The following is a 14,534-nucleotide window of genomic DNA, read 5'->3' as shown; positions in this document are numbered from 1 at the left end:
AACTCTTAAAGCGTAAATAATAATTTTAATATTATTTAATATTAAAGTTTCAAATTATGAGATTATAATAATAGACTTGGGATTTAAATTTGTTGAGAAAATATTATATACTTTTCCCATATTTTAATGGCACTGAGACTCAGCAGTCAGTGCTATAAGTAATAAGCTATTTGTTAGGATTAATCTTACAAATATATAACGGAGGAATATAAACGATTCTGTCTAGTTGATTTTCTTCCGTCCTTACGGAAGCGAATTATGCAATTTCTCTCTCCTCTATTTTATATGATTATTCCACCTGAATTAAAACGAAGATAATCAGCCCACGATATTACGTGATATCCGAGAAATATAAATCTAATGACAAAAATGACATTTAAATTTAAGAAATGAAGGATGACTCGTACATAGAGAATTTTAAACGCATCAATAATATATTTGAGACTTTACTTTCCATCTGCTATTTTTTAAGCGTGATCTCAACGTGATTTTTCCGTTTAACAGCATCACTATTGTTCGTTACCCGGTAAACAATTTTTTATATATCAATATAATGTCAATTTTTATAATTATATAAATTTGTATATTATAAAGATTTATATATAATCATGTCAAATTTATATATATATGAAACATATATATATTTACATATGAAGAAATACTTATTTATATAATTATATATAAAAAGCACTTTTATCTAATTATGTATGGACATGTTTCGTATATAATTTTGCGATTATATGTATAATTTTATATATTTCTATATAATTTTATATTGTTAGATATAAAAATTTTTTTACCAGGTAATAATTATTTGTTTCGTCATTTTTGTTTTATTAAGTCGCGATTTAGAGCTCGCACTTAATGACAATTAATTAAGGAGCTGGATGTGTGAAACACGCGATTCGCTTCATTTCTTTTTCAAGTGCAGTGTAGTAATAATAGCTCGCGATATTCGTACGGTTTTGAATGTCTACGGCTTTTGCGGACTGTGTGAATTGCAAAACTTATTGGATAGTACATTACCCTCGGAAAGTACCATCCGGACGTACGTTCCCACGAGTATAAGGTACTTTCCCTCGTATAGCGCGAGCAATCTTGCAATAAGTTCTCCCTCGAAGAAGAATTCTAGGGCCAGTGGGATAATTGAAATTGCTTTGGATAAGGGGAACGCGCAATAATAATTCCTATGATAATCAACACATAAAAATTTATTCAATTAATTCTAATATGTATAACAATCGATAACAAGGAATTATAACTATATGTACTAATATTCAAAGGTTTTACATTTTTCGAAAGAAAAAAAATCGAACATGCTTCCGAAATAATCAGAAACAGCATTATTGTATAAATATTGCAACTATCATTCTTGCAATCAAATGAAAGTAATTATGATAATTATTTTTTATGTCACTCATTTATGATTTTCCCGATGAATACATTTCGAGATTTTCATCCAAGATATTTCAAAACCAGTCTATTTTTGTTTCCATTTACAAGAGTGAATTATTATATTTATATATATTTTTATAATATCCTCCAACATCGTGTTTCTATAAAAAAAAAATAAAAAAAAATGAAGTATAGTTGTAATATTATAATGGTACATACATATACATCATTTTTATTTATGTTATTCTCGCGAGAAATGAATCTTACGGGACATCTGTTTCGTCTTGATAACGAAAGATTATTCAGTCGTGCTTGAATATGCATCTAAATGCATAGTTTCTACAAAACCTTGCAAGCATGATGCCTTGTAATATTTCTTGTAAGCTAAGCTACCGATGTCGGATAAGCCACGGTGTAATGCATCGCTCCTACGACGGACGTGAAACTAGCTTTGCGATTTTCTATTCGTGCGGTTATAACGGGGCCGTAAATTATGAAACATATCTTGTCCTTGATTTAGTATTCAAAGGAATTCAGATCGAGGACATGGAACGCGTTTATGAATACGGAATGTCACAGAACAAATAATTTCTAAATTAATCACGATGGAAACGCCTGTAAATGCCGCGATGTCTCTATTTGTCTTTCTTTTACTAAACGTGACGATAAGAAATTATCAGATCAGCAGTTAAACTTTTTATAAAGACGAAAATTATAAAATCGAAAGTTTTATTAAGTTAATATTTCTTCAACAAAAAATAAACGAGAGAGAAAAATATAACGAGTTTTATAACTATATTTTAAGAAGAGGCGACATATATTAGAAACTTTATTTGACAGTTTATCTCTGATATAGAAAAGAACAAGTATTTAAAATATTTTTTATACTGATATGACGTTTATTAAAAACGATAAATTATCGTACACACATTTTGAAATGGATATATATTGGACATAATTGTTTTTACAACGACGATTAAAAGCTCGTCGTTAAAGGAATAGAGAATCACCCCGGATATTACTTCCCTTGTGTGTATTCTTACCTGTCCGACCATTCTTGCAACGCGTGATTACAACTTCTCTTTCATCCGCGTATCCCCTCGCACCATAATAGTCTTTACAGACAGAGAAACAGGGCGACGAAACTCCCGACAATGTGGAGCGTCATCAGCGAGACTTATGAAGGATAAGTTGTTAAAACCCCCGGAAACCGAGTCCTACTTAGGGTTTATAGCGTCGTCGCGCGCCAAGTTTTCATATCTCTGCAAGTGCTGATGCTTGCACATTTATATTTTCATGAGAAATTTCGTAGATTTTTTTTCTCAGCAGAAAGATTCGTCGCCCGGTTATCACTCTTTCGCAGCACAGAATTATTAAACGTTATATTTTTCTATCGACCTCATTGCACGAGGGCATACATGTTATATAGGATTTTAAATATTGTTGCAGACATGTTACATAAAATATCATATTCAGTAAGATTATTTGGAGAGTAAAATGAGATTTTTTGTTGAAAACTGAAATAATTTTTCTGTTGAAATTTAATATAGACTCTTTACCTCTTTTCGTGTAGACTTTGAAATTTAAATATTAAATATCTTGGGGATAAACACTATATTTCAAATTGAGATTCTGTTTACTTTAATGAAGCATGGAGAATCAGGATTTTATTTAAGACTCAGAATTTTAATACAATAATTATTATTTACTGTTAAAAATGAAGAAAAGATGTAAAATGAGGTATGCATAAAAATTTGCTTGAAATTATTCAAGACATCCGTAAATTTTATATGCGTAATTTTTTTTGCATATATACGTATGTCTCGAAAAGATGATAATTAACTGTGTTTTATAATCGCGTAATAACGGGGAAGAGATAGAAATACGGAGGATTTGCGTGAAGTGAGTGACGTAATCGCGTTAAAGCCAATGCTAGAATACAAAGCGATACGCTGTGTGAAAAGTGCGTCACAGACGGAACACCAGTATTGTAAGCACGTCCGAGGTATATAAGCGGAGAATAGCACAGCCTCATCACTTGATCCCTAACTCGAATCAAACAGTAATCTTCCCATTGTGAAATTCAGCGCAGTATCACTGTCGGTGACTGAATTGCCTTATTGGTTGAAAGTGCTACGTGATAAAATGCTGGATGTTCTACTTGTCTGCAACAAGTATTGATCTCGCAAAAAATACAGGTTTAAGATCAAACTTGGGATGGGAATTTTTACTTCTAGTGTGAAATTAATATCTAGAAATTAATATATTTCTACATATTATTCTTTTTCCTTTCTCACATATAATATGATATGCTATTATATTGTATATCATATTTAATATGACATATATTTCTATACATATGATAGGTCCAGAACAATATAAATTTAAGTATATTCATTCTCTTCACAAAAGACTTGTGAAGGTTTGGAACTGTGGTTGGGTACTTTTTTGAAAAATAAACTGCACAAATAAATTGCATACGTTTCGTCTTTGCTCGATATATCCACATGAAATAATATAGATATCTTTGTTGAAGAGAACAAGCAATATTATTGTATAACTGGTGCATTGCTCATTTACACAAGAGATTAGGATATTTAATTCATTATTACCGAGATTCGATACGAAAGGGTACTGAATATTCTAAAGAAATTTGCTACATTATCGTTTGTTGTCATTTATTTATCAACATCAAGGAAATAAAATTGTAAATGCTATATTTTTCTATGAGTCATAATTAGTTTATATTAGTGGCAAAGTTGCCAAGTTGCTGTAATTAAAATAATCAAATTATCGATGATCTAAAAATAATTGTAAAATTAAATTATATTTTCTAATTCTTATTCATTTTTTTTCGTACACGGAAAATTACAAAGGTTCTTAATCGTAAACAGAATCAAAATATGTTGAGGTAAATTTTTTCAATTTAGTTACATTTTTAAAAAAATAATTGCAGGGAAAAAAGCAGTGAAAAGAATTTTTACCATATATTTCAGAGCAGAGAATATACACTTTTTTGTTGTCTTTCACAATTTTTTAATCTCCAATGCTTATTTTATATATTTGACATTTGACATTTCATGCGTAGCAATAATTTTGCCACATTTTGTGACATTTTTAAATTGCTAAACAAACGTTGAAATTTTTACGAAGGATTTAAATAGATTACTTTTATTATTTACATTACTCGATCATTGACTACTGATGAGTACCGATGAAAAATGTGGATAACTTGTTTAATTAATGTTTACTCAAACTATATTATTTAAAAATATAAAAATTAATGTAGTTAAAATAAATATAATTTTATTTTTAAAGTAACACGAGAATGCGACGTTTTCGTACAATAAATGTACAGCACGTGACATCTAACAGAAGATATTCACTTTAATCCAGACATCAGCTGGTCGGTAACATATTTGTAATATTGTATTGAAATTTTATTAATTTAATATAAAAATAATAATTATCACTCTATAATGCTAAAAAAATGCTTCTTTAAACAATAAAATTGTTCAACATGCTCGACACGGTTTGCTTTCACACAAATAATGAATTATGGAAAGTAAAAAATCTGTATTTAGATATAAATGATATGTAATTTTGAACAAAAATTTGAATTAAATTTGATGAAATAATTAAAATGAAATTTCTGTGTGCAAAAAGATCTCAGATTTATATGTTTCATTTTTTTGTACGATTCTTGATGCTTTAAATGCGCTTCTAAAAAGTTATTGCACCGATGCACATATCATGTATTTACGATATTATAATTTTCTCCCTCCTTTTAACAATAATTACATCTAATAAAAAAATAAGGAATTTATTTCGAATAATCGTTTGTGGAAAACTGTTCGTTTCCGTAAAAATTAAAAAAAAATAAATAGCGGCGCAGATCCTGCATCGCTCGTCAGTATCTTTGGACCTCTATCAGAATCATCACAATATACTAATCTTTGCGCTGAGAACATGACGCGACAGCGTAAACATTTTTGGCGACATGCCGGGAGATTTTCAAGCCGGTTCGACCGGATACTTGACGCTCGACACTTTCTTCCGCTCGAGCTTCTTCTGTATCTCCTGCAACGTTTTACCCTTCGTCTCCGGGACGACGAAGTACGCGAAGGCGACCGATGCGGCAGTGAAGCAGGAAAACGTCCAGAAGGTCGCCGCCTGACCCATCTCGTGCTCCATGGTCGGGAACAGTTTGGTGACGGCGAACACGAGGCTCCAGTGTGTCACGATCGACATGCTGCTGGCGACGCCCTTGGTTTCCGGCGGGAATATCTCGCTTATTACCGTGAAAGGTACGGACCCGTAACCGATCGAGAAGACAACGTTGAAGAACGCGAGACTGGTGAGCGGCACCCAGCCAAAGGCGCTCACGTCGCTTCCTCCGTCCTTGAGTCGGAAGTAGTAACCCAGGATAGCCAGGCAAACAGTCATCAACGCGCCGGATATTAGCAGGAGCGGCTTCCGACCAAATCTGAAGGAATGGAAAGACATCATATGGCATCACATGGCGGAAATTAATCGTCAAGAAGCTTTTTATCTTTTAAGAAATATATGCGAGAGATTTCCTTTAAAGTAGAACGAAAGAGTTCTATATCATTTTATAATGCAATGATCGAATGAAAAGTTTGATAAAAAATTGAAGGAATGAAATAATTGTCAAGAAGCTTTTTATCTTTTAAGAAATATATGCGAGAGATTTCCTTTAAAGTAGAACGAAAGAGTTCTATATCATTTTATAATGCAATGATCGAATGAAAAGTTTGATAAAAAATTGAAGGAATGAAATAATTGTCAAGAAGCTTTTTATCTTTTAAGAAATATATGCGAGATTTTCTTTAAAGTAGAACACGAAAGAAGTCTTATATTATTTTATAATGCAATGATCGAATGAAAAGTTTGATAAAAAAAATCGAAGGAATGAAATAATTGTCAAGAAGCTTTTTATCTTTTAAGAAATATATGCGAGATTTTCTTTAAAGTAGAACACGAAAGAAGTCTTATATTATTTTATAATGCAATGATCGAATGAAAAGTCTGATAAAAAAATCGAAAAAATGAAATAAAAATTAATTTGATATTGAAAAAATGGAAAAAGATAATGTGAAAGATCGCTAAATGGTTTCTGAAAACCTAGTATGAATAAAGAATCGTATTGAAGGTATTCTGACCTGTCGATGACAGTAGCGACGAATATAGTCATGACGACCTCGGTGAGGCCGATAATGATGGTCGCCAGGAAGGGATCGATCGTGCTGTTGGCCGCCTGGAAGATGTGGACCGTGTAGAAGAGCATCGCGTCCACGCCGCACAATTGCTGGAAGCACATGAGTCCCACGCAAGTAACGGCGGCCCTACGTCCGGCCTTGGTCCAGACGAGGTCCTTGAAGCCGCCCGAGGCCTTCGCTATCCTGGTCACCTCGTCCTGAAGAACTGCCAGTTCCTCGACGATGTTGTAACGCGATCCTCGCAGAATCGACAGCACTCCGGCCGCCTGATCTTGGCGACCTTGTTGCATCAGCCACATCGGCGACTCCGGCATGAAGGGCGCGCTAAGGACGAAGGGCAGCAGGATAGCGCAGCAGGCGATGTTGAAGATGACGTAGGAACAGTAGGCGCCCGCCACGTAGGAGAATAATATCCCCGAGGAGAAGAGCAGAGGGAAGAAGGCGCCCAGGGCGCCCCGGATCGACGCCTGGGCGATCTCGCCGATGTAGACGGGCACCAGGACGCAGGCCGCCCCGGCGCCGATTCCACCGATGAACCTCGCGACGCATACGCTGATGACGTTTGTGGCTGTGATCAAGGTGAGCCAGCACGTGGTGAACGGCACTACTGTCAGAATGATGGCCCACTTCCGGCCGATCCAATCGGCGACCTTGCCGGCTGGTACGGCACCCGCGATCGCACCCAACGCTAGCAAGGATGATATCCACGAGATCTCACTCTCGGACAGTTTCGGGAGGAAGGACTCTTCGGATGTGAGATACGGCAGAATCGGCGACGTCCAGCCAAGAGTTATGCCGGCTTGCATACCCACTAGGGCAGCTGCAAAGAAATTACGTGTTCATCTCGAAAGGAAATATTATAAACAGAAAGGTGCATCGTTAAATAATAGTTTTGCTGATTGATGTCGAAAAATTATTTGTATATTCCTTTTAACTAAAATAATTGAATTAATAAATAATTAAACTGATGTTTTAGTTGCATAATTTAAATTGCACAAAATTTCTTTTGCTAAAATAAGAATGTGTCGAGCATATGGAATAATTTTATTGCCTTAGAAAGGAATTTTGAAGACTATGTGGTAATATTTTCTATATTAATTTGATATAATTTTCCTTTGACAATGAAATTCTTTTTAGACTGTAAGAGAGAGAGAGAGAGAGAGAGAAGAAAAGAGTAACTCTATTATCATACGTCGTATCTTCTTAACAATTTAATCTCTTTGAAACAATTTTCTGAAAAATGATAAAGATGTTGATTTGGATTATGTACACTGAAACAGTGATGAAATTATCATCGTTTATATCATACACGTCGATCAAAGGGAAATTTTTATAGATACTTGATTATCTAAATTTATCGAAACTTTGCATAACACGTGTAGGATTAACACAATTGTCAAAGATATGTTGTAAAAAGATCAATATATAACACGTTTTAATAATATGCATGTTATGAAGAAAAAATACAAGATTTATGAAAATTTTAGTAATTTACAAAAAAAGCAATTTTAATTAATTGCGCCGATAGATACCAAATAAGTAAAGACAATTGAAATTCTATGACATATATATATATATATATATATATATATATATATATTGAAATAATTGAAATAATTTATTGCAACAATTTATAGAGCACTTGAAAAATTGTTGTTGAAATAATTGTGTGCAAGTTCGATGACTTCCGTATTTATCAACTTGATTACGATAAGCTTTTTTATATGTCGACTTTCTGCAATGAATGAATTATCAATCAAGTTATTTAAAATAATTAATTGGAAGGCTCGTGTAAATTAAAGAAATATTTAAAAATAAAATGATATTTAGGCCAATTACTCGAGCAATAAAATCTTAGGGTATTTATTTTGTACTTATAAACACATTAAAAAACCGCAAACATTTCAACTCTATTACAGTGTTCTTTAACATAATAATAATAAAAATAAATAATGATCTACCAAATAAAATCACAAAATTATTATACAAAATAAAAACCAAATAAAAAATGCGTAAATAAAAGCGGTAAAGTCAAGTTGATTTAATTATGGCAGACAACATATGTCTTAATTGTTAAAGAATCTTTTTTTCTAAAATATAAGCTGTTTGTCCTATAAATTAAAGGAAAATTATCGAACTTTTACATGTACAAAGTGGAATAAGATACTAAATTGCAATATAAAAATTACTGATATATAAAGAATTTTTCCAAGCTTATTTTAGATTGATTCTAGAAACTATAGTAACTACTCAAGGATCGTAAAACTTTTTTTCTGTGCTGATAAGTGTCATATTCAGACAGATAAGTAGTTGATTCAATTGTAAGCAAGTCTGAAGAAGCCGATCATTTCAGATAACATCGATATCATGAGACAATATGTTGGCCTTATATGTATTTATACTTACACACATGATTTTAGTTCGTAATACATGAGAGGAAAAATGTAAGTTTTGTAACAAGACGGAATACTAATAACAAATATTTATTTTTATAAATAGGTAGATAGGAAAAAATCTTAAAGATTTAAAATCATTAATTTCAATAAATTTATTTCAATTTATTCCATTACTTTTTCCTATATTTTTTATACACTTTGTAATGAGTGCGTAAGTTTTGTAGAAAGCCCACTTGTTTAAATTTTAATATTCGTCGATAAAAAAAAAATTGTAACTCCTTCCTAGATCTTACATGCTATACTTACCGCAAAAACTAATTAGAAATTGAAAACGTTTTTTTCCTTTGCTGGAAGAAGAATCATCAGCAGTATCCGCCACTTTTGACACGTACTTCTCCTTCCCTTCGTCCATAGATAAGGTAACCAAAAAGGGTTTTGACGTAGCATCATTAGGGTGTAATACCGGTGTGGTGGTGCCAATTGTCATTTCGAATTTGTCGAAGAAGAAAAACAAAACAGAGACCTTCACCGTCGAGAAATCAGCGAGCTTCGTGCTTACGATATAAACGCGTGGGTAAACTGTCGCGAGATAAAACTGTCTGAGAAGACAAAAAGCGTTCTACGCGTCTTTGGCCCCCTCGATCCACCGAAGGTGTATGTATCTCACCGATTTTTATCTTCAATAAACGCTTATCGTAAAATGCGCCGATATCACATTCACATACGTAATATCATTACATAGGTGATCATCGTTCACGAAAAATTATCGCTCACGAAAAATTCAAAATTCCGAGTGTGGATGGGAGGGCTTTATATCATAATTAATTTTAACATGTTAATTTTGTCACGAAATTCATTTAATTTACACACAATTCTTATCGTAAATTTATGTGGCGTAAAACAGATTTTTTTTTAAAGATAATATCAGAATTATGGGGACGAGAGAAATCGCCGGACAAATCACTGACAAACTTTTATGGGGAACTTTTATGCCATAGAATTTTGCAAAAATATTCTGCTTAATGTTAACATAATTAAAAATTTTGATAATAAAAACTGGAGAGATAAAAATATTGCTGACGATAAATTTTTAATTGAATGTGTGATGCCGAACTTTGCATTATTCTCCGTATATATTTAACACTTAAATGTAGATTATCACTTAAATATGTATTTAGCTTAGCAAATGCATGTTATCTTAATCAATTTTCTGTGAATTTTATGATTTTCTTGCTCAATTGGAATCAGAGCATAAATGGAAACAATTTTATATTCAAGGAAAAAGATTTTGGATACATATATTTATAAATTATTTATGAGTATGTTTTTTATCGATTGGTATTATTATAAGTTCAAAATTTGTTCGACAAAAATAAGAATCTGTTCATATTTTTATTCCCATCAGATTTCGAAAGTATAAATGCAAAACACGAGAGTGAAGAATCACTATTCAAATCTTTTTCCAAATAATTTTTTTATTTATTTGAACTGTTGTAATATTTAATAGCATGGTCGCTCGTGGAATCCAATCGATGACAATTATTTTCGTTATAACAAATTAAGATAAAACTGCTTTTTTTCTCACAAAAGTTAGTATTCTATCATGCTTACAATCATAATTATTTATGATTGCATTAAACTGGGATACAAAATTTTTAAATAATTAATTTAATTTACCACATAATTGTACAATCAAATACTGTCATTTTATCGAATTTCATTAAAATAGCTTTTTATTTGTGTGATCCACTGTAATTATCTTTTATAGAGATTATACATATATATATTCTGTGAATATTTTTTTTATATACTTGCCATTACGCAAGATAAAATGTGCTCAATGTGAAAAGGGATTTATATACGAGTCGAATTATATACATATGTAATAAGAACCAATCGATTGATCATACGTCAATCTACGTAATAACAAATGTTTCAATATGTATAATACTTCTGATGGGCGTTTTGTTGTCGGCAATAGGAGAGATATCACGTCACTCTATCTCATTATATTACAGACGGTCCATATTAGTCGCCATCGATGCAAGGAACGGGCGTGTGTAAATAAGCGTGTAATAATGTGCATTTACATTTTGTATGAAATAGAAATTGTTTAATTATTCTTTATGGGGTATATCCCAATAATGTTAGGAAATGAACGTAACGTGGAATATATTTTTTTCGAACCATATATTAATAATTTTCGAACTGCAATATGTTAAAAGAGTTTACTTAGATTTTTCAATAAATAAAAATTTAATCAAGATATAATTTGCAATGAATCTACTTTATAAGAATTTTTATTGGAAACTTTAATTATATCGTCATTTTCATGTCAAATTAGAATTTGAACATTTATAAAACATAAATATATAATGATAAATATTTATAGAGATTGGTATTTTCTTAAAAAAAAAAATTAGCAAGAGCTGTACAAATTATAACTTCACATAATTTTTCGTCACTAGAATATCTCTTCTAAAAATGCAAAAAATGCGTATTATCTTTAGCGTATTTCCCACCTACTCATATGTAAAATATGAAGACTGTGCAAACACATATCTTATTTGTTTTATCTATCTTTATATCTCGCTGCTTGAAATGATGATTCGTTTCTAAAATCATCAAAATAGTATTTACGACGATATTACTAATACAAAAACACAAAGATTACTGAATAGGTTTAGGGGAAAATAAATTATACGCATTATATATGCAACATGTGTGCGATGACATGTTTTATTGCAGCTTAATATTACACACACATACAGTTTATAATAATCTGAAATCTATAAAGAAATAATTTAAAATTAATTTGATATTTAATAACATTTTAAAAATAAATCTGTATATATTATAATATACTTAAGACATAAATTACATTTAGATTTGTCTATAAATGTGTCTTACAGAAATGTATTTAATTAATAGTATTATAATTGGAAACTATGTAGATATACATACAAGTGTGTGTATAAAATAATTAGCAGATTATAAAAAGATATATGTAGGATTAATATTATCAACAGATGTACAATAGGTTACGTATAGAATGATTAAAATGATATAGTATTGTGATTGGAGTCTTGTTAGATTACAATATTTTGATTGTATCAATATGACTTTTACACTTTATATCTCTCAATGATAATGCATTTATCGTATTTAAATCGAAAACATTTTCGAGATATGGTATAATTTTGATTGTATTATCAATTTAATTCCTTAGATTGATTTATAGCTACAGCTTGATTTATTTACCAACTATGACACGATGGTATAAAAATAAATTTGAAGAAGTGCAAGTATATATGTATAATCAGGCATTTTTAATTGGAAAAAAATTCAAATCAAAACTGTATTGGACTCTTTGGTAATTTTAGTTCTTCCGGAGGAAGTGCTTTGTCTCTCCATTCTTCATGTATAGGTATGCGAACTTTAATTCGCGCGTCCTTTAACGGTGCATCCGGTGTAACCGATATCAATGCAATGAGAAGTGTGATGACCTCATTGAATCAAGAATCAAGACAAACACAATCTTTTGTTTCTCCTAAAAGGCATTCGAAAAAATATGGCAGTGGCACTGAAATATTTACGTACGAAAAAAATAGCCACAAAATTATTTTATTATTTTTAAAAAAGAATTTACTATGAGAAAGAGGGAAAATTGTTTTCCAAGTCACAGTACATTTTACATTAAGCAAACCAAAATTTCAGCAATTTTAGCATTTATCGTAATAGTATAAGAATTTCCTTCGTTCAATAATACCAGGGTAAATTATAAGAGAAAATCTCTCTGTGTACATTATCTTGACAAATTAATTTGTATCTTATATATAAATAATTTATTTTTATTTACTGCCATACGTAATTTTAATGTTTATTAATATTTCTTATCTGTGGTAAAATTCTTCCAATGCCATGATATTTTCATGGTAAATTCTAAGAGAAAATTCTCTCTATTATAATACTGTATCAGTATTATAATTTCGAATTTATACTATGCAAAGGATTTTTTTCTCTTCAACAAGATATAGAGGCGAGGCAGAGACACTATTTCGGTGGGGCTTCGCGCGATCGATTAATCGAACAAACGCGTGGGCCGCTTCGGGCAAATCACAGAGACACTATTTCCGATCTCTGGGTGCGTGCATCTGGTGCGTGTATCTAGTTGCGTGCACGATAAGAGCTACGAGCCGCCCCCATCGCACATGGCGCATCGCGATGAGTAACTCTTCATGGGCTTTCGCGTAAACGCGGCGGTGCGTCTATAGTCGGTTTGTTAGCCGGCATCCGAGTGCATTGAATAACTCGTCTCTCCCGACACCTATCGTTAGTTAGCCTCGAGGAAACTACGAGTAACGTGTGCCTTGCCGCTTGTCGCGCCTTAAATATTTTTTTTTTTTCTCATTTACGTTTCAATTAAAATACATGGATTTTAATTATTCTGTCAACAGAGACTGAGAGAGAGATAGAGAGAGAGTGATGAATCGACGTTTTTTATCGGCGTGACATTGAATGACATTTGGCGCGGATCATCTCTGTGGTGTCTCTGGACCGAGCATGAAGATCTTTCGCAAGATCTTTAGGAGGAAGAAGAAGAAGAAGCACTCCGTGAACAAGAGATCTCGGAAGAGCTCCTCTTCGTCGAGGAAGAGGATCTCGCACGACGCGCATTTACCGAAAGACGACTTCCTCTTTGGTACCGGCGTCGCCAGCAGCAGCTCGAGACGACATCGACGTAAACACAAGGTAAGGAGAAAGGCAAATTAATTAGTCGAGTCAGCGAGTTTACATTACGCTGACGTTATTTACGAAAGGACGATATTTATATCGCGAGCGAACGACGCACTCTCTTCACTTTTGCGATTACGTCAGACCTTCCAAGGTGATTCTCGTGTCGGGGACAGGTGCTGAAACGTATTGCTGGTCGTAAAGTTTTCTCGTACAATAAATCCATTACGCCTTTTGCGGTAAACCGTACGGCGCAGTGCATATTTTGCGTACGTTTTGCCGCACCCACGCATATGTGTCATAACATGCGTGTGCGTTGAGTGACTTCGTTGAAGGATGACTGTCTATTTTGCTCCAATCTATTTGCGGTGTATGCGCTATTATTAAGAATGGCAGGTCAATTGGATCCACTAATGGACGTCAAATCATTTACGGCGAATTTATTAATCGCATCTTCGATATTAAATGCTTTTTTTACTTTTATTTATTTCATTATTTTTATTTAAATACGTTTCGACGTCTTCTAGAATGTTGTATGCAGTCTGTAATTTTTTTTTTTTTTTTTTAATAGGATGAGGATATTATCGTCGCGAAAATGAAACGCGAGAGTCAAAGTTCAACGCGGCGAGAATAGGAGCTGTGCGATTTTTTTGCGTCATGTTTACGCGAGTTGGAGAACGGATCCCCGGCTATAATTTCACGGGAAGTGACCGCATAATCGGATATACGGATAGCGTTAGACGCGCACTTTGCGTGTTTGATTGTACGA

At 32.6% G+C, this 14,534-nt stretch overlaps 2 protein-coding genes across 9 annotated transcripts in view; one reads left to right on the top strand and one right to left on the bottom strand.

Moving 5' to 3' along the window:
* Positions 1-4,369: 4,369 nt before the first annotated feature.
* Positions 4,370-9,615, bottom strand: LOC114946660 (facilitated trehalose transporter Tret1-like). The gene is made up of 3 exons (XM_029323288.2): positions 9,338-9,615; positions 6,579-7,455; positions 4,370-5,881 (listed from the first exon to the last, which is right to left on the bottom strand). The coding sequence occupies exons 1-3, from the start codon at positions 9,516-9,518 to the stop codon at positions 5,410-5,412; spliced, it is 1,530 nt and encodes a 509-aa protein (XP_029179121.1). The 5' UTR covers positions 9,519-9,615; the 3' UTR covers positions 4,370-5,409.
* A 3,685-nt stretch (positions 9,616-13,300) lies between these two features.
* pyd (zonula occludens-like protein polychaetoid) overlaps positions 13,301-14,534 on the top strand; it is a 29,439-nt gene continuing 28,205 nt past the window's right edge. For 4 of the 8 annotated variants that reach the window (XR_014926410.1, XR_014926414.1, XR_014926415.1 and 1 more), the window contains exon 1: positions 13,301-13,783. Coding sequence is in view for 1 of the 8 variants with exons in the window: in XM_085489783.1 (XP_085345909.1) it covers positions 13,550-13,783 (234 nt within the window). In the remaining 7 variants the exon portion in view is untranslated. The remainder of the gene's footprint in view (positions 13,784-14,534) is intronic. The other 4 variants (XR_014926411.1, XR_014926412.1, XR_014926413.1 and 1 more) reach the window with 4 other exon arrangements.

Source organism: Nylanderia fulva, unplaced genomic scaffold (assembly GCF_048542155.1).
Source record: "Nylanderia fulva isolate GAGA-0341 unplaced genomic scaffold, ASM4854215v1 Scaffold9, whole genome shotgun sequence".
Lineage (NCBI taxonomy): Eukaryota > Metazoa > Arthropoda > Insecta > Hymenoptera > Formicidae > Nylanderia > Nylanderia fulva.
Note: the sequence above shows the minus strand (reverse complement) of the source record. Positions and strands in the feature narration are given on the sequence as shown.